The sequence below is a fragment of the Trachemys scripta genome, chromosome 1 (assembly GCF_013100865.1).
Source record: "Trachemys scripta elegans isolate TJP31775 chromosome 1, CAS_Tse_1.0, whole genome shotgun sequence".
In the NCBI taxonomy this organism is placed as follows: domain Eukaryota; kingdom Metazoa; phylum Chordata; order Testudines; family Emydidae; genus Trachemys; species Trachemys scripta.
This window is the reverse complement of record NC_048298.1, coordinates 346,610,476-346,635,383: the sequence shown is the minus strand read 5'-3', so window position 1 is coordinate 346,635,383 and position 24,908 is coordinate 346,610,476. Positions and strand designations below refer to the sequence as shown.

Sequence of the window (24,908 nt, the reverse complement as noted above, 5' to 3'; positions counted from 1 at the left end):
AACCAGGCGCCACCGGGAAGAACACTGGACGCCATGAGATCAATTCTGGGATTTATTTCGGTTGCTGGTTTACAAAAGACGCTTGAAATAACAAAAGCAGAAGGAAGTTTTCAAAGCAGCATAAAAGAGCTATTAGTATCCAGCAAACCCCGTATTAAACCCTCAATGTACAGCTTAAACTGACAACAAAAGCCTCAATCGCAATGAAAATAAACCCTGGTCACAAGCAAGGCAGTGCTTAGGGCTTGACTAGCTGCTGGCCAGGGTTCAAGGTTTGGGCACGAGGCCAAGTCAGAACTGACATCCCTGGTCTCCAATCTGAACAGTGGACAGCAGGGGGCGATAGCTGCTTTCATGGGACAAAAACTCCTCCACTCATCTCTTATCGCAAAACTATTGGCCGTGTCTGAACTAGAAAAATGGCCTTTCTGGTTTGGGGGCCGAGCCAAACCAAACCCAGAGTGGGGAGTTTGAATGCCAGAGGTGGACGCTTAACCCTACAAAATATTCACAGGGTTTCAGATGAGTGGTTCGGTATCATCAATAACTGAATCAGCTGTAGATGCAGGAGGCACTTGGGAAGTCACCCGTCCCCTCTAAACCCTGTATCCTAGCTTGAAATGTTCAGCTGCTTCCTAGCCAGGGAATTTCCCCCCCATTCTATTTTTCTGCAGTTTACATTATTTGCTAAGTAGACGACGACGCTCGGTTTACTGCTCCCTGCAGCTCTGAGACTTCGATTTGGCCTCTTCATTTGCTAGGAAACGTCGGTGTCTTGCATAGGGTGACCAGACAGCAAGTGTGAAAAGTCAGGACAGAAGGCACGGGGTAATAGGAGCCTATATAAGAAAAAGACCCAAAAAGCGGGACTGTCCCTATAAAATCGGGACATCTGGTCACCCTAGTCTTGCATCACAACACCTGCAGGAGAACTGCCCCAAATCAGAGCGTGATGCTACAATCCCTCGCTGAGACGCTTGCATTCCCACGCCAGTGCAAAGAAAGGCAGTTATCCGGCTTGATGTGGCTAGCTGAGCCCTGGCTACCCCACCTTTCCCAGTGACTAGCTTGAAAACCAAAACCCAGAGGCAAAACCCAGCTTATCAGGTGTGTGGTACTGGCAGGGCCCACACCGACACACAAACTGCAAGCAGGAAGTTGGAGGCTGAAATCTTCCAAGGGCAAACTCAGATTTTTGAAACCTTCTGCAGCAAAGAATTGTCGTGAACATCCTCCAGCCAGTTGATGAGGATCTTATTCAGAGCAGCTGGCCTGAAAAAAAACAAAACAAAACAACAACACACACTGCATTAAGCTCGGACTGCTCCTTACTGGGCTTTCTCCACCCAGCTTTCCCGGCCCAAGGAATTAGGCTTCCATCCATTTCCTAGGGAGACTGCTCACAGCCTGTGCTGCTTTGCAGTTGGGCAATGTTATTTCCCACGAAAAGTTTAGAAGAAAATGATCCATTTTATTATTAACTGGCGGTAACGAGGTGGCATTAACGTGGGGAAAATGCAGGCTGCCAATTAGAAGAGGCTGAGAATTTGACCCAAAAACGCCTTTTTGACTAAATAGAATATTATTTTATTGTTCTAATTTTTCAATCAAAACATTGTCCCAAGTCCCATGCCCTATGAAGTCAATTACATCAACACTCCCACTTGTATCAACCAAACTTGTAATCTCGTCAAAAAATGAGTTGGACAAAATCTATTCTCCATAAATCCATGTTTACTGGCATGAATTATTACCCTCCTTTAATTCTTTGTTATTAGAGTCCTGTATCAGTCACTCCACTGTTTTGCCCAGGATCGATGTCAGGCTGAGAAGTCTGAGACTACCTGGGTCATCCCGTTCACCCTTTTTAAATACCCGGGGAGTTATGACAACTTGTTAAAAAAAATCAACGCTAATGGCCCAGACTGTAGGGACTCAGGCTAGAACCTAGAACTGCCGGGCTCTGGGTAACTGAAGCATCTATGCCCCCACATGGCAGAGCTGCAATCAATGCACTATAATCCCTGGGAGACTAAGGACCACAGGAAGTGCCATCCACAGATGACCTGATTGGTAGCATCTCTGACTGAGGTCTGATTGGTCCAGGTGCACTATTTAAGCATGGAGGGAGTTCCAGGAAGCTGCCTGTGCAAGTTGGTGGTACCCAGTCTTCTGCTACAACATAGTCCTCTCTTATTCCCTGCATTGGACCTGGCTCTAACCCTTGTCTTCATTCCTGATCCCCGCCACCAGCGACGATCTCCAGCTAGAGTCCTGATCCCTGACTCCAGTTCCACTCTTCAGCTTGACTTTCGGTTTCCGATGCCAGCTCTGACCCCTTGGCTTGACCCCTGTTCAAACTATTAGGCCCTACTTCTGCTCCGACCACTAGCCCTGACTCCTGGTTCTACCCGCTAGGTCAGGGCACCCATATCCCAGTTGTGATACCCGAGCACTCCTTGGCCAGCTCTTCTAAAACTCTTGGATGCAAGTTATCTGGAGCTGCTAATTTAAAATGTTTAATATTAGGCGCTGTGTTTAACATCCTCCTGAGTTACTGCTGGACTGGGTGTTGAAGGCTCCTTTAGCTCCTAGGTTCTGAACACCCCCTTTTGGGGACACCCAGGATTCACGCAAAGAGAAGCAGAAGATTTGCATGAATGGGTTGGTGCCCAGATACCATGGTGAGAGGTGCTGCGGAAACACCCGAGACAGATCAAATCAGCCCACCTTGTCCAGCAGTGGCCAACACCAGAGGAAAGCAACACATTCCAGTGTGGGTGATTCCCTTCTGCCTCCCTGAAATTCCCCTTGGATACGGGATTCTTCATTTCCCACCCTACAATGCTGCCTGGTATAGCAGCGCTGCTAAGCAGCTACAGTGGCCCACTCCACCCCAGGGGGCCTGATCAACAGAGGATGGCGAAGAAGGTGCCAGTGAGGGTTGACGAGCTAGTGTTGTAAAGCACACAGAGGTCTTTGGGAGAAAGGTGCCAAGTTCAGTAGCAGGATTAAGAACAAGAGAAAGAAGGTTTCTAATAACACCGGACCCTCGCTAGAACGCAGGATTTGGGATCCATGCGCGGTACCGTGTTAACGCGGGGACCGCATTAAAATGAATTGCAATTAAAGTAATTAAATTTGAGATCCATGGCCGTGACCGCGTTATATGCGAAGTCGTGCTATACAGACGTTCATTCTAGCGAGGGTCTGGTGTATCTGCTACATCCACAATTCAACGAGCAGCCCTTTTTTCCCCCCCGGGACATGAATGATCTTCCACATCCCGGGCACATCTTGACAGCAGTCAGTAAAAGAACCATCCAAGAAACAATGTCACTGGGAAAGTGACAGGGCATCGCCTCCAGATGGAGTGAACCCCAAATATTTATTTCCAGTGACAGACACTGATGTTGACAGACATCCCTTCTGCTGACTCCAGACTTAGAGGGTGACAGTTCTGGATAACGTCACCCCTTTGTCTGATGGATGCTGGTATGTTAGAGTTACTCACTGGACCGTGATCAAAAGGCTGCGTGTTGATTGGCTCAGAGGATCACTTGTCTTCTACGTTAGCCAATCACACAATAGCTCTCTCATACAAGTGCTTTTTGACGTGTGTTGTAACTAGTTCATGCATGTTGGTTCCAGGATGGCTGGTGGGGCCAGTGACGGAGTGGTGAACAGAGGTTGCATTTAATAGTTAGAGACATGTCAGCATGGAACCTTGGCCTTTAAATCACGTTTCTAATTGCATTTAAAAAAAATCTCTTTCTAGTAAAAATGGTGAGAGCTGCTAGCTCAGCAAAGAGTCAACGTTCCTCCTAACAAATGCTTGTGGACTGAACGGCGTTAGGGTTTCTCAGAGACATTAAAAATGGAAAAGACCTGTTATTAACAGTCACTTGTCTAGCACCTTCCAGCTGAGGATCTCCAAGTGTTCTACAGACACTCCCAAGTTAAGCATCAATACTGATCTTCATTCGACCAATGAAGCAACTGTGGCACATGGACATTAACAGACCTGCCCCAAATCACACCCGAGGAACTGGGAATAGACACCAGATCTTTCTATACATCCAGGTCCTTACACTGGGGTCTATCACTAACACCTGAGCTCCCCAGTTCCTGCACCTAAAGCTTTTCTTAAGTCATGTTGACCATTGATCAATGCAGAACTGGTCCTTCTCCGATCTTCTCCAGTGCCTCGTCTGGTAGAGTTTTAAGTTTCTGTTGGTCAATTATTCTACAGCCCAACAGATCTGACTGGCATTGGGTGAGAACAAAGCCCACAGAAAGAGCAACGAGCAAGAAATAAATGTTATTTTTAAGGTGATGTTTTGATCTACTCTACTAGGATCTAGCAAGGTCAGCATTGCCCTTTCACACAGTTAAAAAACCAAGTCTTAGGGAATACTAAGAGTACAGATTGCTGGTTTTGCAAGCTCAGGTTGCAAGCTCACCAACAATTTGTGCTTTCGTAGCTTCAACCTGTCACAATGTCTGGAACCTTTGGGAAATCCCTTGAAGATTGTATTTTGCACGCAGCCGACATCCTAGAGTTCTCTATTTAATTCAGCTTTTAGAGCCAAATCCTCAGATGGTGCCAGTGAGCGTAGTTTATGTGAAGTCTGGTTCATACACAAGGCAGTTTTCAAGGGATTTCCCAAGAATTACATGTTGGGACCCTGAAGTTGAGACCGGCAGAAGCCACTAAACTGCAAACAGGTGGTGAGTTTGCAACATGAGGAACATGAGAGAAAGAGACAAAATAAATCAGATGTAGTCACATTAAACAGCCATGGAACCATTTAAGTTTTGAAAACATCCCTTCTGAGTTATTCGACCACTGAGGAAGAAGCGAGTTTTCACCCAAGGAGATGGTGCAGATGCTGGTTGGCCAGTGAATGACTCAAGCCCAGCTTTGTTTCAGAAGTTCATCAGGATCGGTGCATCATCCTGAACGAGGAACTCAAACTTTGTCTTATCTGAGGAAACCTGGTTTTGCAATCAACGTGAACACTTGAAAAAAATCACGTTCCAGTGCAGCGCTTGGGCTTTGGTGAACTATACGAGCATACCGAGGTGTGATACTCCACATGGGTGCCTGAGAGCCTATAGAACTGAAATCCATTGGTCTGAGCATAGGAGAAGGAGCCAGGAAATCTTGAGTTCTAACATGACTAGACCTCTGCCAGTGACCCGTGTGGGGCTCGACGCAAGCCAATTAATCTCTCTTTGCTTCCGCTGCCTTCTCTGTTGAATGAAGATAATAATGTCTATCACCCGGGGTGTTGGGAGCAGAGACTAATTAGTCTTTGAAAGAGAAAAACGCTGGGTGATGCTGTAACTCTTTAGCGATGCTCCATCACATAATACTTATGGGCCCAATTCTCTCCTGTATCCCAGTGGAACTGCCTTGACTTGAATGGAGTTACCCCAGCTTTCCACCAAACAGGGCTGAGAAGACAAATCAGGCCCAGTGAGACCAGCTGAGAAAATCAGATGGGACCCAAACTCTCCCCAAATGTAGGGAGTGTTTAAATCCCCTGGCACAATAATTCAAACCGCCGGGAGGGAGAGGGAAAGGGAAACGGAGGAAGCTCTTCAAGCCGTTCCAACAGCCATGCAGGCAACTTACAAACCCCCTGCTGGTTCTTTTCAAGGTGATCTCTGCTTAACCTCCTTCCCCTGCACCATCAGTGCTCTCTGGGCCTGGCAATGAGAGGCGCTCCATTCGGCTTTGGATCAGGCCCTCTAACCTCACATACAAATGATTACGCGGTTTAATACAAAATGCTACAGTCTAGTCCTGGCTGAGGAGCCGTTTCCATTACAAACCCGCTCCGCAGGCAGCCGGGGCCCGCCGAGAGAGATGAGAGTCTGTTCTGTTACTTTCTCTCAGCACCCGTAACATTATTCAGCACTGATCTCTCTCCAGCCTTTGGAGTGTAACGACTCCGTCCTTTACCGCACTCGGCACTCTTAACACTGGCATTCAGACCTGTAAAGCCAGGAGAATATTCCGCCTTGCAATGTAGTTGATGAGATTTTATATATCTTGTAAACCAGCAGAAATCGAGTCTGATTCAAGCGGCGCTGCAGAGATTCATCCATCAGCCGTTAGCATTGATCATATTACACATGCACTTTGCAGAAATCCAATTGCTCCTGCTGACTTAACTGCCTTTCAGTCTAGCTGCTGTTTTACACCTTCTCTGACATCCAGGCAGACCCGTGAGTGAATTCCAGGAGTCATGGACGAGCAGTCCGTGGGGGGTTATTTCCCAAGAAGCCCCTCTGGAGATGATGAAGTGCTCTCTCTCTCTCTCTCTCTCAGGTGCAGAGGAGGTTTGGGGGCATGAAGAAGGGGTATGTGGGTAATTTGGGAGGATGGATCCATTCTGTGGGGCTGAGCTACAGGAGCGAAATAGAACGGAGACTTGCAGAGACCTGGGGGGGGGGGAGTTCACCCCCTGGCTGAGGGGCAGGTGTAAAGGAATCTCAGCTGTGTTGTTTCCTTTCCAATGAGATGAAGAAGGTTTAATTTAAAGAAAGGGCGGAGCCTTCTTTCATTTACCCCTCCCCCCACCCCATTGTGGGTCTCTATTTGCTTGGGCCAGGCCCTTTCAAATACCTGCACTGTCCTGCTAGACGTCAGCGACAGCTCAGGGGAAGAAAGAACTCGCTGCTCTTGTGGAAGGGGAAGGGAGAGGTGGCGATAAGGTTGGCACTTCTTACAGTTCAGCTCAACTCTGACTGCCTGTGTGACCTTGGGCAAGTCACTTAGCCTCGCTGTGCCTCGGTTTCCCCATCTGTAAAATGGAGATACTAGTGACGCCCTCCCTCCCAGGGGTGTGTGAAGATAAACGTGTGTGTGACAGAGTGAAGTGTCACATGGGGGGAGGGAGAGAAGAAAAAAAAAGCAGCTGACTCAAATTATCCAGACCTCTCAGAGACTGCTGGAAGGGTGTGTTTGTTTGTGTGTGTGTGTGTGTGTGTGTGTGTATCGGGGTGGGGGGTGTCTGGGCCTACATAAATCAGACCCAGTCCCTTGCATGGGGCGGAGAAGGATGCGGCTGGATGAGGAAGGATGCACTCTGAAGCAGAGCCTAGGGGAAAAGAGGGCCAGAAACAGGCAGGGGCAGAAGAAAAGACCAGCACCTGCTGGGGAAAATGTACTGGGTTTGGGGCGCAGGCTAGGACCTGCCTCCCCTGGAAACTGAGGCCTTGCCATGGAGGGAAGAGAACTAGAGACCTTGGGTGTAGATGAGGATACATTAAATAGTGACACAGCCCTTTTGATAAGCATTAGTACTTCAGTGACTGTCTGAACTCCCTGGGGCCGGAGAGCATCCACCAGTTCACAATGCTCGCGACTGGGGTGCTCAGACACTCCGGCAAAAGAGGCCCTATAAGGACCATATAGGTTGAACTTTGACTAACTTTGCCTTTTCCTAACTACCCCCCATGACTCCGGCTCAGGCCCGCTTGCCTCACCATCCACAGTTCCCTTCCCCCTCCGGTACCCTGGAGATGCTGACGGTAATGGCCTCTCAGCCGCGCACACTTAGCTGTTCTACTCTGTTCTCATGAGACGATCCCGCTGGCCCAGCTCATCTTCGGCTCCTTTTCTCTGCTAATTCCTTGTGTTACATAATGGCCAGCGGATGACATGGGCTAAGCGAATGAGGCTGGTTTAACAGAGCTCACACCCCCCAACGGGCTGGATCGCCCGGTTCTGTACACCATTGCCAGCTGCCGGAGGACAAGCTGGGAGGCTGCAGCGCAGTAATGCGGGGATGCTCGGACGGCACACGAGCTGCCGGGGATCCCGGGGATCTCCCCGTGCGGCACGACTGGGGCTGTAATGAACTCTCTCGTTAGCTGGTGGCGGGACAGGCGTTTGGGGTCGTATCCCAACAGTCCCCATGCAGACCGAATCTCCACTGACCCCACTGGGGGATTTTGCCTGAGCAAGCGCTGCAGCAGCTGGCTGGGAGGGGGTGGCCCAGGGGGTCTCAAACTGGGGGTCGTGACCCCTCAGGGAGTCGTGAGGTTATTACACGGGGGGGGGTCGCGAGCTGTCAGCCTCCACCCCAAACCCCGCTTTGCCTCCAGCATTTATAATGGTGCTAAATATATAAAAAATTTATAAAGTGGGGGTCGCACTCAGAGTCTTGCTGTGTGAAAGGGGGCACCAGTACAAACGTTTGAGAGCCACTGGGGTAGCCCCTCTGAATTCCTGGGCTGGGCTATGGGATGAAGACGAATCAGGAGCTGCGTCGTGGCCCCGGGTGGTAATGCTGCCACCCAGGTAGGCTGGGTTATGCGTATATGTATTGGCCTATTTCAGGGAGGTGCTGAGCCACCCTGGCTCCCTCTGAAGTCAATGGGAGCTGGGGGCGCTCGGCCCACTGAAAATCAGAGTCAAATGTGCAGTGATCTGCCATGAGCCATTTGGTCTGGTCCCTCCAGCACAGGCCAGTACTGGAGGCTTCAGAGGAAGCGTTAAAAGTCACTAAGCCGTTTAGACGGGTTTCAGAGTAGCAGCCATGTTAGTCTGTATCCGCAAAAAGAACAGGAGTACTTGTGGCACCTCAGAGACTAACACATTTATTTGAGCATAAGCTCTAAGGTGCCACAAGTACTCCTGTTCTTTAAGCCATTTAGCTAATTGCACAAGGTTTCAGCATCGGGCGGGGGCTGTGGGGGAGATAATCCGTGGTGATCCCTGTGGGCAAATCAGTTCCCGGCCCAGGCACAAGAGCTCACGGCCCTTACCAGCTCGGCTTGCAGTGCTGACCCAGCCAAGCCTTTAGCAAACGCCGGCCGCGGCGCCCCACTCCCTCGCCGCGCACATTTCGACTTGCTAAAACCTCACTCCGTGCAGCCAGGGCGCCGGAGCACGAGCTGGCTGCCAAGCAGCGCTTAGTCAGGCCCCCAGCGGCTGACGACGACAGGGCTTTCAACGCCAGCCAACCCGCCCCCGCGGTGCCCGCGGTACCTTTCCATCTGCGTCCAGTGTCCGCACTCTTCAATGTGGCCCCGGCTCAGCTGGGGAATCTGGAGAGAGATGCACAAGAACAGTGAGACCCCGTTTCACTCCACAGACGCTGCCGGGCCTCTCAAAGGTACAGAGGCTTTTAGTAAAGGTGGCTGCTTAGGACCTGCCATATGGGATCAGCCCCATCGAGCCTGGCACCATGAACCCGGCGCTGGACAATTCCTGACGCTTGAGAGGAAGGTCAGCTCCCCGGCCCGGGCGTGTGGTGCTATACCTGGCTAGAAGAGCATTTCGCCCTGACCCCTGCACGTGGCCTAAAGCATGAGGTTTGATCGCCCTTCTCGGCAGGCACAGCTTGTGGGATTTACGTAGCTCGTTAGTCAAGGCGGCTGGTCCGAGACCCTCCCGCTACTGGGAACTCCCCACAGTTGCTTCACATGTGAAGCACGAGCCACTTACGAGGGATGCATTCAGTTGGGATGGAGTCCAAGGGAACCAACGTCAGCCCAATGACACTGGATATCCCTGGCCGTCGGGTAACCGGGACGCCATGGGGTGGATAATGCCGATCACTTACCCACTCCTCCATGCCTTTAGTCAGATGGAGAATAGAGTCCTTCCCGGCTGTAACCATCAAAGCCGGGACCAGGATCTGCAGGGGGATAAAGACAGGGCTAGGAAATGAGACCCCCTCCCAGATCAAATCCGCTCTGTAAACAGTCTCCTTGCCCAGCGGGGTAGCGATCACTAGCCGTTCCCATCGGAGCAGACTCAAGTAGAATCCATGGGAGCGGGGTGGGCGGGGGCTGCGTAGACACCCCCTGCAGGTGATGATGCGCTGCCCAAAGGCCACGCACAACAGTGCACATGACACCTCTGCAGACGGGGAGCCTCACGGCTTGTTGCAATTGCTCCTTGGCAGATAACCACACTTGAATTTCAACCCGTTTATCCAGTGTATGGAGAGCATGGGCAGCGCCGGATCCCCCCTTCGGGGAGGCTAGTCCATAGCCCCACCCCTTCTGCCCGAGGCCCCGCCTCCCGCCTACCAGAGCCCCAACCGCCCCCACCCCTGCAGATGGAGGAGCCCCAGCCCACCCGCCCGGACCCCTGGGCCAGACCGAGCCCCGGCCTGACCCCAGCCCCGGCCCGACCCCCAGGCCACTGGCTGGTCGAAGCCCCGAGCTCTGGGCTGCCAGCTGGAGCTTAGCCCTCACTCGCTTCAGGGGAGAGAGGGAGCGTGGGTGGGGCCACAGCCTGGGCTAGGGGAGGCTTAGCCTCCCCGACCTTCGATACCCACCGCCCACGATGGAGAGCTATAGGCTGAACCCCCAACGTTTTGCGACCTCGGCAGGCGTTTCTGCTCTTCTGTTTGGGAAATCACTCGGGGACGCTCACCCATCCGGAGGTACAAGGGCACTCGAGAGGAGCCCTTTCGACCTGCCCCGGTTAGGACAACTTATGCCTGTCCGAGGACTGTGGCCGTCCCAGCCAGAGCACCAGCGAACAGACTGTAGAGAGCAATTCTGCACTGGCCCCAAACGATCATTCCTAGATCTGAGCCCAGGCTGACCAACCAGTCTGACCTCCTGCATCAACCAGCCCCAAGAAAACAGCTGGACAGATGGAGTAGATGGGATCTAATGAGCCTTCTCTGTCCCTCTTCTCTGAATTCCCCAGGATAGCCGCTGACCCAAAGAGAGCAGGGCGGGGACAGTGCAAGCGAGACCAGAGCCCCAGAGGGACGTGCCCTGGGGGCGAGAGAGAGCGGCTGCAACGTGACCGCTGTCTAATATCAATCACGGCCCGGTCAATCAATCCCCCAGCTCAGCTGCAGCGGAGGAAGTGCCCTAGGCTGGAGGCCACCCACTGGCCCAAGAGTTCTCGTTTATATTCGCCGAGACTGAAAGTGAAGCGAGGTCACAGAGCCAACGCACGTCTGAGCATCGCATTGATTGCTCCAGCCAGTTGGTTAACCGCTCAATGCCCTTTGGGGGGCGGTGCTGCCCTCTTGCGAAGGCAGCATGGTTCAGTGGTTAGAGCACAGAACTGCTGTCCAGCCCACTGGCCCGCAGTGTGACCTTGGTCATGCCACCTCACTTCTCCGTGCCTCAGTTTCCCCAGCTCTGTAACGCAGTTTGAGATCTCTGGAGGCAGAGAACAGCGTGAGTGCCAATTCCTGTTCTTCCGAGCACAGCCGCGCTGACCCCGCGTTCCGGCATGGAGAATAAGGACAAGCAAGAAGGGGCAGGACAACACCAGGTACCATGGCAGGGCAGTTTGGCAACCGCTGAAAGCGAGTTGTGGGACTGTGTTCAAATCCTGCTGGGGTGGGCAGGCTGACTCTTAAAGGGATTTAGGTACAGAGAGCAGGCTGCACAATACCCGTACAAATCTGGCCCTAAGTCCGGAACCTTCCAAAGGTGCCGTTCTCCCACGGAAGACAGAGCTGAGGTAGACCTATTAGATCACCCCGCCCCGCCCCTGGCCAGCGGAGGGTGGTTGACTCCGGGTGACAGGGATTTCAGCCCTCCACAGCCCCATACTCCCGCCCTCCGGAAACTTTTCCTCTCTTGCGTGGAAAGGAGGCCCTGGGGGAATAGGCACAATGTTACTACAGGCTGAGAAGGGACCAGTTGCCAGTTCACTCCGTGGGATGTACTGAGTGGGTGTGTGTCAATCCCAACTGCGGGACAACCCACAGCCCCACAGGGTCCCCAGGCCAGGCTCCCACATGGGGGTACCACGAAGGACCCTGCCCTTCGCCAACACGTTGCCTCTGGCAAAGAACAGACATTCCGGATGCCGGATCACGACGCGCCCGTGAGCCTAGGGGAGGACAGACAGATGAGCCTAGTGCCTGTTCCCAAGCGACTGTTCATTCTGCTCCAGGGAACGAAGGCACCGCGGGCTGCTCTCGGCACGTTCCCTCATCTGCAAGCGGCCCAGGGTTCGGGCTGGAGAACGCTAACCAAGCTCCTGCCCCTGCTCTGAGATCCGAGCCCAGAGACAGCTGCTGAGTGACAGGAGCCGCTCTCACCTTCCTGTCTTTTGCAGACAGGCTCCACAGCCAGTTGGCTCGCATGTTCCGGTACCAGTTCAATGGTGTCCTAAGGGCGAGACAGAGAGAGAAAGGGGGGAGGGGCTTAAATCGTCACTGGGATCCCCGAGAAGTTCTCGGGTGCTGCATTCCTTGGGGAGGTGCAGCTGAACCAGGGGCCGAGATTTTGGCTGAGTTGGTATTTCCTTGCGATCCCAGGGCAGACCCCCCCGCCCTCTTAGCTGGGCTTTCTATGGCTCATCTTAGGCTCCACATGGGCACCAGCACCGCACGCCTGCCTCCAAGCCGTGGGGAGAGTCTCAAGAGCCCCATGCTGGGGGGGTGGTGGTGGTTTGTTTGCAAATGAAACAGCCAAAGGCCTTGTAACAACGTCTCTGGGAATATCCCAGGCAGAGCCGACGTTACCTCCAGCACCAGACTCTTGCTTCGTTCTTTAGCTTTGCTTTTACCTGAAGCCAGACTTTTTAAACTGCTGGATGAAGTACTGGAGATCCGCTCCCGCTAGGATCTGGCTTGGAGGTGGGTCTTCTGGCATGCCAGCCAGAAGCCCTCCTGCCGAGAGAGAGAGGGTGAGAACATCTGATAGGCAACATCGTGGGAAGGATCAGCTGCAAATGACCCCGAATCCGTGGCCCCAACAAAGGACTAAGGGCTTGCAAAGGGCCTCTGCAGCCTCCCTGCACCCACCCTCTCTCCCCGTGCTCAGTTTTAAAGCCGGGTGCTGCTCTGTGAATGGGATTTAGGCTGAGACGGGGGAGCCTGGTGGTGACGAGTGGATGGCGTGAGTTTCATGCCGGCCCAAGAGTTCAGGCTCCTCATTTAAGCAGCTATGGGAGCGGCCTCCTCTCCAGAGGCGCTTGGCAGCGGCAGCTCCCACTGAGGGTGCTCAGTGCCCGTGACGGCAACACCGGTTATTTAGGCACTTAAATGTGGATTTAGGTGCCTCGACTTTATGCACCAGAGCTTGTGATGTTCAGCCCAACGGGCTACAGGGGCAGCGGGACAGAGGCCCAATGGTGCTGGCTGGCAAAAGGTTCCCTGGTCTGTAACACCAGCGCCTAACAGGCCTGACAAACTCACTCCACCCACCACCCCGCTTTCATAGAACGTATCCGTACTGGGGGTCACATGCAGCCCGGGCGTGTCTAGACGAGAACACAGCACTGGTAGAACTCACAGTGTGACGTTAAACCAATACAGTGAAACTGGTCCAGCTAAACCCAGATTAGCTGTTCACACTGAAATCCACACAGACGTTCGCTCTAGGCTGGTTTCGAAGCCAACTTCAAGTCCTACCAGAGCATCTTTCTCCTTTGGACCGGCCCTGAGTGCCCGGAGTAGAACCCTGCAGCCCTGTGCATAGGCCGCCCCTCCAGCTCTCCTGGAGGTTTTTGCAGGCAGCGCGCCTCCAGCTGGAGCTGCGCAACGAATGCTTATCGCTGCTGCTATTGACAGCGCCTTTCTGCAGCGTGCATCGGTGGGTGATCTGATTAGAACGCGCTGCGTAAGTGGATTTGCAAGAAAGGGAAGAAACCCAAGGAGGGAGACAGGAGTTTCAGGGGCTCTGGTTAACATGCAGCCGCTCCACGCCATCCCACTGGCTGAGGCGTCCCTCCTGCTGCCCAGCGTCTAATGAAAGGGACAGCATCAAGGGTGTTTCTCAGTGTCATAAACATACAGCTACGGGTAGCACAAAATCCCTCCTTTACCTGTACGGGGTTAAGAAGCTCAAATAACCTGGTTGGCACCTGACCAAAAGGACCAATAAGGGAAGAAGAGCCTTTCACATCTGTGGGGGGAAGTTTTTGTTTGTGGTCTCTTTGGCTACATCTACACTACGGGGGGGGGGTCGATTTAAGATACGCAAATTCAGCTACAGGAATAGCGTAGCTGAATTCGACGTATCGCAGCCGACTTACCCCGCTGTGAGGACGGTGGCAAAATCGACCTCTGCGGCTTCCCGTCAACGGCGCTTACTCCCACCTCCGCTGGTGGAGTAAGAACGTCGATTCGGGGATCGATTGTCGCGTCCCATCGGGACGCGATAAATCGATCCCCGAGAGGTCAGTTTCTACCCGCCGATTCAGGCAGGTAGTGTAGACCTAGCCTAAGTTGGGTTCTCTCTCGGACAGAGAGGGACCAGGGCAGGAAAAAACCATCTCCTAAAACCTTACCTGAAATAAGCATCTAAGATTACAAAAATTGTAAGTAATAGCAAGGAAATGCGTTAGGTTATCTTTTGTTTTAGCTTGTGAATTTTCCCTGTGCTAAGAGGGAGATTTATGCCTGTTTTTGTAACCTTAAAGTTTTACCTAGAGGGGAAATCCTCTGTGTTTTGAATCTGAATGCCCTGTAAAGTTATCTTCCATCTTAATTTTACAGAGGTGCTGCTTTTACTTTTTCTTTCTTTATAATAAAGTCTGGTTTTTTTTTAGAATCTGATTGGGTTTTAATGTCCTAAAACCCAAGGGTCTGGTCTGTGCTCAGCTTCTTACCGATCTGGTTGGTATATTATTCTCAAGCCTCCCCAGGAAAGGGGGTGAAGATGCTTGGGGAGATATTTTGGGGAAAAACAGGAACTCCCAGTGGTCCTTTTCCTGAATCTTTGTCTAACTCACTTGGTGGTGGCAGCGATACCGTTCAAGGACAAGGAAAGGATTTGTGCCTTGGGGAAGTTTTTAGCCTAAGCTGGTAGAAATAAGCTTAGGGGGTCTTTCATGCGGGTCCCCACATCTGTACCCCAGAGTTCAGAGTGGGGAGGGAACTCTGGCACTCAAAATGACTCATATTTCACTACACCCACCCTGGCCTAGTGCATGATCTACCCAGAGGAGCTTGCAAAGAAAAGCGATTTCTTTCTTAATACCAGCCTCTCTCCTCCCTGCAAGCACACAGGCCAGTTTGTTATCGCAGGGTCTCTCCCAAGCCTTGGGCTGCACACGCTGGGGTGTTATTGTAGGGTTGCACTATTGTGGGACAATTCAATGCTTCTTTTTATCCATCCCTTTTACACCCTTTCTCTCTCCTCCATCCCCTTCTGTCATGGCCCTGGACTTCCTTACGTCCAACGAACAACCCTACAATAACATGCCTGTGTGCGCAGCCCAACCCTCGCGAGCGACCCAATCCTTTGTTATTGTAGGGTTGCTTGTGAAGTCGGGTCCGTTCACGTTTGGAGGGAAGGGGAGGGAGCCCCGGGAGTAGCTCGGCAGGACCCCCCTCTGGCAAGTATTTGAAACATCGTCAATAAGCGAGATCCGCCTGTGCCACTAACGACAAGGCCATTTCGCACCCTTACCTCGCTCCCGGACGTCGGCGAAGTTGAGTGGAACAGGCAGCTCGTCCTGCAAGGGAAGCAGCTCTAATTAACGGGACGTGATTAACTCCCAGGGCAGCCGGCCAGAGGGGAACTCAGAGAAAAGCCATGGGAGCAATCACCCGGCGCCGGGGACTGACGTAGGGGGTTGGTTTAAAAAACAGACGCGCATCTAGCTAACGAGCCTGGAAACGACTGTTATTGGTTAACTGCCCAGCCGTTCGGGGAACGGCTCCACCGGGCCGACTCGGCGTTGGGGGGTGGCTGCAGGGAAGGGGCAGGCCCGGCTGTGGAATGGTTCCCCAAAGCTCCATACGAAGGCGCTTTTGTGGCCCACAGCAGCACTGGGCCTCCTCTGTGCTCTGCTACCGAGCGCAGCCCCCAGAGCACCCGGGGAAGGCGCTTGTTGGGGCCTTCCAAAGCCAGGAGCCGACAGACCAAAGCAGTGAAGGATTTGCACCGAGCACACAGGGGCTGGTGCTCTATGTAATGAGGCTGCTTGGATTTTAGGACCTGGCCCAGTCCTATCCAGACCATGCCCAGTCCTGCCCAGGGCTTCGCTCGCTCGCCCGGCTGGCTCGGAGCAGACACTGCAGAGAGCTCTAACCCAGCCAGCCCCAAGCAGCGCGAGATGCTGTGTCTGGGGCGAAGGAGGATCCCAGTCACTCGCGAACAGGCCCCGAGCGCCCCATGCTGCTGCTGGAGCACTCACTCTCCGCGGGGACAGCAAACACTCATTACTTGACGCCTGAACCCTGTGACGAAGTGGGGCTGTTCTTAATGTTTCCTCTGAATACTGTGTGTGTGCCTCAGTTTCCCCTATGCATTTCTTAAGTCTCCAGTGTGCATAAATGGCTGACGCTCTGTATCCTGGCAATAAATGGCTGGGGCCCTTCTCCCCCTGCAAGGGAATAGCTAAAGGTGAACAAAGAGATCAGGTTACCTCCTGGCCCAGGAAAGAGACAAAGGCCAGAAAGGAGGAGCTGGAGGGGGTTTCAGTTTGGAGCTGGCTGGGGACGGGGAGTGAGTGCAGATGGGGTTGTCTGGCTCGCTGGGCCCCAAGAATGGACCCGGCTGAGGGGTACTGTTCTCTGTACCTACAAGCTCTGTTTTAGACCGTGTTCCTGTCATCTAATAAACCTCTGTTTTACTGGCTGGCTGAGAGTCACGTCTGACTGTGAAGTGGGGGTGCAGGACCCTCTGGCTTCCCCAGGATCCCGCCTGGGCGGACTCGCTGTGGGAAGCACACGGAGGGGCATATGCTGAATGCTCCAAGGAGAGACCCAAGAAGGTGACAGCGTGTGAGCTTCTTGCCCTGAAGATAGTCTGCTCCAAGGGAGAGGAGGCTCCCCAAAGTCCTGACTGGCTTTGTGGGGAGCAGTTCCAGAGCATCGCCCGGGGACTCCGAGACAAACCCCGATGCCCCAGGGGCATGCAAGAGAGTTGGTTCAATTCCCAGGCTGATCTCACTCCCTGGACTCTCCCGGGACGGGACTAGTACTCCATTGGCTCTGCAAAGGCCTGGAAGCCAAGCCAAAGAACTGCAGCGACGGGCCAGACGTCCCTGCTTCCAGCATGTGGCTCCCCCTCGCCCCCCCCCCCCTGGATTTACACTGGATATTAGGTCATTATCATTATTCCTGCATTAATGATGGCAAAGGGTAACTCGCCCCAGGCTACACAGTGAGTTGCAGCTGAGCCAGGATTTAAAAAAAAGCCTTAAACTATGAATCTTCTGCCTTCCAGACTTGGAGTTTGTTTAAATTACAAAGCTCTCTTAAGGGTTTTTGCCCTGAAGCTGCTGATAAATATTTACTGCCTCTGTTCTAGGTTAATGACGCTATTTGTATTGTGCTCTGAGATAAAGAGACTCGATGTAACCCCTGGAGATGGTTCAGGTTGTGCCGTATGCTCAAGGCCCCGTGCCCTCCACCGAGTCCACCCCAGCCACAACAGCCTGGGGCAGAATTGGAGCGAGTTTCCTTAAAGGACATCCCAAGCCTTACTAGGTCTTCTGAACGTGAAATGGATGTAAGGCAGTGCCCTGGTTGAGTCTGCAGACAGCCCAAATTATTGTCTCCAAGAAAGGTGTGAACTAACACCCCGTTCATCTCAACAGAGCGTGTTAACTCTGAAACCTACCGATGATCTAAATACCAACATTCTTCTCCAAACATCCAGCGGGCCCATCACCATTGGGTGGAGTGGCAGATAGCGGGGTTGGGGGTTGCAACAGTTGGCAAAACTTCCAGCTGAGTCTTGATGCCAAACCCTTCCCCCCGGAATTTCCAGTCAGGCCTCCCCAGGTGAGAGAGATGGGAGCGGAGAGTTAACCCAGGCTGGGGCTGGATCATCAGCCTCTGCGTCTCCTCCTTCAGACCCCAGCTATGGGATAAAGATCACACAAAGCCCCGCCCTACCCAGCCGCATGCCCCGCCCCTACCTCCTTCCTGATGGATCGGATCATGATCCTAAACGTCCTGCTCAGGTCCTTCTCCAGCTCGAGCTCAGCAACACCCTGAAAGAGAAACAGCAGCAGCCACTTTCAACAGCTCTCTCCAAAGAGGACCCAGAGTGCTGGCGGGCGGCTTGGCGGGAAGAGGCCTGCGGGGTAACACGGCACCGGTTTCCCGGGAATGGGGCGTTCCGTTCGTTATCAGCACAGCTAAGATGGTGACATTTCAAAAGGCAACAAAACGCTACGTTAGGAGAACCCGGATCTCCCATGTCAGGGGGCTGGAGAGCTCAGGGGCCTTTTATCTCTAGTCCCCCAGCTGGAACCCAGCCCAGACAGCTGTTCAGTGACCTATATGAAATGGGTACATGGCACAGCGCAGCACAACAGTCCACAGTGTCGCTGGTCCAGGGACCTCCACCGCTCCCTACAAACGGTCTCACTCCCTCCTCCCCCCAGCAAAATAGGTGACGCCCACTTCACAGGGACTTCTCCTGAGAACGAATGGGGAGAGAAGTGAAGTCCCGCGGCAAATCAGAGGTCAAGTAGGAAACAGCACCCAGGAGTCCTGGCTCCGAGTCCTCTGCTTGGCCCACTGGAGGAGATCAGCGAGAATGCCAGCAACAGTGCCAGACATGACAGCAGTTTTGTAACATACACACCCAGCTGCTGGGGACTACACTGAGACCCCCTCCCCCAACTCATTTAACGTGGGGGCTACCGAGCAGAGGTTAGATGTGAAAACTTCTGGTGACCATCCAGGTGAGCTGCAACCCAGCTGGTGACCTAAAGAGTGAAAGGCTCCAATAACACATTAGCAATCCCCTTCTTGCCACCAACACAGGTGGGCTGTGAACTGGCACCCTAAAGGTATGAGGCTCTGTGACATTTAAAGACACTTTATCCTAAGACTGTGCAGAAGCCAGTCAATAGTCCTGGTCACCGGCTTTCTGGGCTGGCTATTGGCTGACGCGCCCGAGCTGTCGGCCGGAACGAATTGAATGGCCCTGTTTGCATTTCAGTTCTGCTTTCACTCACTCCAGCTGTCAATTAAAATGAAGCACCTATTAAAAGAAGAATTCATTTGGGGAAAAGCCAAATGCTCTTAGAAGAAGAGAGAAGGGGGAAGATTAATGAGCTTTGGGGCTGGGTGATTTTTTTTGCAGGTTCCCCACAGCTCCACCAGGGCCGATAATGCATCGGGCTGGCAGGCGTCTTGTCTACCAAGCCCAGTTTGGAGAGTCACATGTGCAGTGGCTTCCCAGCACTGAGAACAGGGGAGGAGAGGGTTAAACGCACCCAGGGGTTCGGTTCGGTCCTGCCCTGCAGGGACAAGCTGTGATGGGGGGAGGAGGAGACTGCAGTTGTGACATCTCCTGGAAAAAGACGAGAATGTTGCTTTTCATACCAAAAAACCCCTAATTTTAAAGCCTCCCAGAGAGAGGGGGAAAGAGAGAAAGCTGCATGCGCAGGCCACACGCCACATTTCTCACCATATTTCGCAGAGCCGAGTGGCAGAGGCACCGGAACATGGGGGCCCAGGGGCCATGGCCCTCCCACTTTTGAAAGTGTATAGGTGTGGCCCCCGTCCACTTTTCGCCAGGGGCCCGGCCCTCTGCCCCTCCTCTTCCCCCTGAGGCCCTGCCCACCGGCCTGGCAGGAAGCTGGAGCCTAGCCCAGGTACAAGCGGCCTGGGGAGCCCGAGCAGCTGTGGGGAGTCGCAGACCCAGGGGCTGGGGGCTGCTCTTGGGTCCCCCACCCTGGGCAGATGGAGGGGCCCGGGCTCCCCAGCCCAGCTCCAGCTTGGCCAAGGGGCAGGGCCTCAGGGAGGGGAAGAGGTGGGACCGGGACCTCATGCCCCTCCTCCCACCCACATTTTTAGGAGGAATCCGTTGCCCCTGCCAAGAAGCTCAGGCAGTTTGGAGAAGCAACCGAAGTGTTGGATTCTTTGTGCTGTGTACGGAGCCGTGCTAACCATGTCAGGGTTTTTTTAGGCTGCAGGAGACACCGGCCAGGTTCAATTCTTGACGTTGTGGTCAGGGCTGGCTTTAGGCCGATTCCCCCAATTCCGGCCCCGGGACTAAGAGGGCCCCACGCCCAGTGACCTTTTTAATTTTTACTCACGGCGGCGCACCGGATCTTCGGCGGCGGGTTCGTCACTCGCTCCAGGTCTTCGGCGGCAGGTCCTTCAGTGCCATCGAAGACCCGGACCGAGTGAAGGACCCGCCGCCGAAGTGCTGCCAAAGACTCGGAGCGCCGTCCAGTGAGTACAAGCCCCACGAATCAAGCCCCGCACTTGCTAAAGCCAGCCCTGGTTGTGGTACCCTGTAGCCTGGCGTTTCTGGATGTCATCTTCTGACTCAATGTAACGGATGGACGGGGTCACGTTATTTCAGTGGGACTCAAGGTTTCATTATCCACCTCCCACAGGATGGACCATAGGGTAAAAAAATACAGTAACATCTACCTCACTGGGGGGATGGGGGTGGCGTGGATTGATGTTCATTCTGCGATTCTAAGAGAGAGCCACTATCTCTAAGTGCTAACAACAAACAATAAATAGCAATCCCAGCTCTTATAAAGGGGTTTTCATCAGTAGATCTCAAAGCACTTCACAATTTTACATCATGTGTCTCCAAACAGGTATTACTCACCACTATGTACTTCTCTCTAGTGAGAGATTCGGGGGAGTCCTGGAGCATCCTCTACGGGCTGTCTACTACACTGAATTCCCACGAGAGGAACTTTACTGTTGTATAAGCCACTTAGATCGGAATCATTTCGCCCCGCACCGAAATGTAGCCAGCGCTGGGATGGAATGAGGCAGCACCAATGCACTGAATCGCGGTGGGACACGAAGAATCCGGAAATTCTGGGAGGCAGAACGCAATTACCCAGCGTGGAGTTTGCCCAGGGCAAATGGGTTAAAGCACCGAGAATTCTTTGATAACCACAAGTGCCTTGGGTTTACATCTAATCTGAGGGACGGTCCCTCCGCCAACAGGGCTTCATGGCGCCGTTTACACGCACGGAAACGCTCAACTATCGGTTCCCATCTGCAAGAAAGCCATCCGCACCCTGGAACGGATTGGTTTTCTCAGAGCCAGTATCAGCCGTCGCCGATGGATCCCTCTTCCCATGTAACTCAGACATGGCCTGTCCACCGGGAGCCCAGCTATATCTGCCAACAGCCACATCTCCTATGAACCTCTGTGGCGGGCCTGGCATTGCACCGCCCCTTTGTGGCAGGGGTGGGATGGGGAGTCGGAACCTCGCCACTCCCAAGTTCATGTGCCCACCTCTCTGTGGGCGGCCCGATCCCTCAATGCAATCACCCCTTGTTTGGGGTAGTGTGACCTAATGGCCAGAGTCCACATAAATTGCTCCCACCATTGGAGGAGTGTGGCCCAATGGCCAGAGTCCATATAGCTCCCCACTCGCAGGCGGGGTAGTGCGGCCTAGCGGCCAGAGTCCATGTAACTCGCCCCAAGTGTCAGGGCAGTACACAGGGATATGTGGCAGGTGTGTGGTGTATTTACAGATGCTGGTGCAGCGGTGCCCTCTACAGGGGACAATGCGCACAGCTAGCTTTGGGCAAAAGAGCCTTGGAGGAGAAGACACAGGATTACTGGTTGGCTAAAACTTACTCTCTCTAGGGAGTGGGTTCTATTGTTTGAGGGAACAGACACCCGCTGGGGGGCTGCCTTCCAAGGCACACCTCAGCATAAGCCTCCAGGTGGTACAGACCATCAGTGCTTTACAATCCTTTTACACTTCCATTAGCTTTGCTCCTACTGTTAAGATTAAACGATTCTTTGGTTTAATCCCGGGTCTGGTCACTCCATTCGCTGTTGGTCACAGATGCCCTCAGGGAAGAAGTGCAGGGGCTGAACCTGCTGGCTAAATACAGTGAACCACAGGGACGCTGTGCCCCAGGGCCTGGTCTGAGTGGAGAACTGCAGGATTCCATCCCAGGAGAGGTAAAGACCCAAGGCCTGGCAGTGGGAGGTGCATTTGGAGAGACCAGAGAGGGGAGAGGGACAGCGAGCCCTGTAATTATGGCACCTGCATTCAGAAATCCTATTTACCCTGGATCTGGAGGGATTACTTCAATGGCCCTGAAGCCCTGGGCTGTTCTAGGGGTTTGTACTGCTACCCAGCCCCCTAGTACCTAGGTGCCTTTCACCTCCCAGAGACTGATACTAGTTGAACTGGGATATCGATAAAGCCCTGGCTGGGATGATTTAGTTGGGATTGGTCCTGCTTTGAGCAGGGGTTGGACTAGAACCTCCTGAGGTCTCTTCTATGATTCTATGATATGTTCCACAGCCACCGGGCAGAAACGGCAGCACGCACTGCCAGGCGATCCTGCACTTCCTTGAATATCCAGATGTTCAGCTCCTAGACCGCTGGGAGTTCTCTGGCCTGTGACAGCCAGGAGGGCAGACCAGACGGTCCCAACGGCCCCTTCTGGCCTTGCTACGAGTAAGAACGGAGCTAGAGAAAACCTCACTCTGCAATGACTTTGCCATGTGTCCTTCACTGCAAGCGTGGCGAGTCTAAATGAGCCTATCAGAGGGGAACAAGTAACATATGCACATATTAATTTGAAGCGGAGAAGCTGACACTGCATTTCCTGAGGCTGTATCAGGCCCCTTTTGAGGTTTTGCTTTCTAGTTAAATGCCAGTTGCTCCCGCTCCCCCCTTCAGCAGTCAGCCAAGCCCAGGGCGTGCAGCCACTCCGCAAAGCCCTGCTCAAGTTCCTGCCACCCACTGGGGCTGTGCTCCCCCACGTGTGTCGCTAGGACTTCTGGGGGCGCAGCCCATGTGTTTCTGTGCTGCAGCAAACGGCGCCGCTCTATGATTCTTCCCCACTGAACTGTGGGAGAGCTTGCCTGGCCTGCTGGGCACACAGGGGGAATTCTGGGAAGGCCCTGGAGGACTATCAGCACCGAGTGGTTTAGCCTGCGCCCTGGGCTACCAGCCCAAGTGAAAGCGGGACATAGGTTCCACACCACACCCCCAACGGGACCAGCTAGCCCGAGGAGGAAGAACCATGACACTCGCGGGAGAGGGATATGTGTGGGGAGGGGAAGGTGGTTAGGGGGCACCCCTGGGTAAGAGCCTGGACTCACTGCAGTGAAGACAGATCTCCCCATCCTCACTTTTGTAACGAAGTTTTGCAGTGGGCGAGACATGCTGAAGAGCCCTCGAACCCCCAAACTTCCCTTCGTCCTCAGAACAGATCCCATACCGACCCCTTCCCCCTCAACGTCTCCAGCTGCAATCGGGGCTTAACGCCCAGCAAATCACCATTTGGTGGAGCTCATCCCAGGCCCCAGCTACGCCCATTAAAACACACTGCAGTATGTAGCCTGACTGAATGCAGAGCCAGGCTCAGGACTGGAATGGAAAGGGGGGGGGGGGAACAGGATTGGGGTGCACTAACCGAGCTGTGTGAAAGGTTTGTGCTACACCTGAGTCTGGCCAGCATCATCAATCTGTCTTTTTCATGAACACTAATAAAACAAATTCACTCCCAACCATCTCAAAGGGAAAGCGCTGGTTCACCAGCCTCCTTGCATCGCTATTAATTCCGGTCAGTGTCTGGCAGGAACAGACTTCAAAGTACGTTCTCTGCCCATCCAGATTGGAAACTGCCTTCAGAAGAAATTGATGCTCTGATCCACCCACCCAGAAACCACATACAGCGGCTGAAGTGTAAATGCAATTCCCATTAGCTGGTGATCATCAACTCGCTCTCAGGACATGCCCTTCATGTGTCCCTGCTCACCCCCTCCTAGGGTGACCAGATCCTAACAGTAAAATATCAGGACATGTAGTGGGGGAGGGGAGCGTTGCACCGCGGGATGCTGAACAGACTGCTCCCCCCCACCATTTGAAAAAAAGCAGACAACAGAAATACTGCTGTGTCTGGATCCGCGGCGCCCTATCCAATTTGGCGTCAGGCAGGTGAAAGGGCGGAGAAAGGAGCTGAGAAGATAAATGGATTTCAGTGGGATATGGAGACTTAACTTCCAGATGAAGACAGGCTGTTGATGGAGTTTAATAAAGTGGCGGTTAAGGCAAAGCTGTGATTTCCGCTCAAACCTGGGATTTGTCGGGCTAGAACAGCGCACGTTGAGAAAGATTACACCTTGCTAGCTGGCTCGGGGGGCCGTTCCCTGCCAGAGGGGTGAGCTTTAAAGATGAAGGTTTGTCTTGAATTATAAAGCCAGAGGATGCCTGATGCGGCTCCTAGAGCCAGGTACAGAACACTTGTTTGGGCGTGTGGTTAAAGGCTGTTTCATTACGCCCTGCGGCCGTCCTGGGGTATTTACGACCATACCGTTCACTGCTATTCCAAACTCCTGCCTGCGGAACGGCCTTCTATTTGTATGATCTGAAAAGCGCGCCTGTGTCCGTGTGCGGTGTCAGGCCAGGTGCAAATGCACATTCAGATGCTTCGTTACCCCTCTGCCTGTGCAGTTGTCCCGTTTGCTCGTGCAGAGGCAGCCGGGACGCAAGTTCCACACTCCGCTTGTGAATGTGGTCTCGGACATTTGGGCAAAGTGAAGAGAAGCTCCCGGGCTCACCCGGAAGGAAACACCCACCATGTATAGCACACGGCTTCATTTGCCTAGCTCAGAAAGACGACTCAACCCCACAGCATTTAATAGGATTCCGGGGGGGGGAGCGGTTTGAACTGGGGGCTTACGCAGCCTGGCTGCTGCTTTGTGTAGATCTCACACTAGAAAGACCCAGTTTAAAACCCCTGGTCAGCAAAGCAACTCCAAACTAATGACAGGTCAGTCACATCCCCGGACGGGAACTTCCAGGCCCAGCCATCACTCCGCTTCGGATTCAGAGCCTCCCCTTCTTCCCCCAACATTTTCCAATAGCTCCTCACTCCTTATCTTCCTGGAGGTTGGACTATAATCTCCCCACCCAGCCACCGGGCTCTGCTGTGAGAATCAATACGATGCCTGCATCTAGCCCCTCTTAAAATCCATCCCTGGCTCCCTGGCCCCTTCAATTCCTTATTCTCTAAGGCCCTATACAGCAGAGC

The 24,908-nt window shown here is 53.4% G+C and overlaps 1 protein-coding gene across 1 annotated transcript; it reads right to left on the bottom strand.

The window, feature by feature from the left end:
• Positions 1–856: 856 nt before the first annotated feature.
• Positions 857–17,962, bottom strand: LOC117871396 (bifunctional epoxide hydrolase 2-like). The gene is made up of 7 exons (XM_034759330.1): positions 17,828–17,962; positions 15,367–15,412; positions 12,518–12,620; positions 12,048–12,117; positions 9,585–9,659; positions 9,008–9,066; positions 857–1,272 (listed from the first exon to the last, which is right to left on the bottom strand). Exons 1-7 carry the CDS (start codon positions 17,849–17,851, stop codon positions 1,188–1,190), a joined length of 462 nt encoding a protein of 153 aa, XP_034615221.1. The 5' UTR covers positions 17,852–17,962; the 3' UTR covers positions 857–1,187.
• Between the last annotated feature and the right edge of the window lie 6,946 nt (positions 17,963–24,908).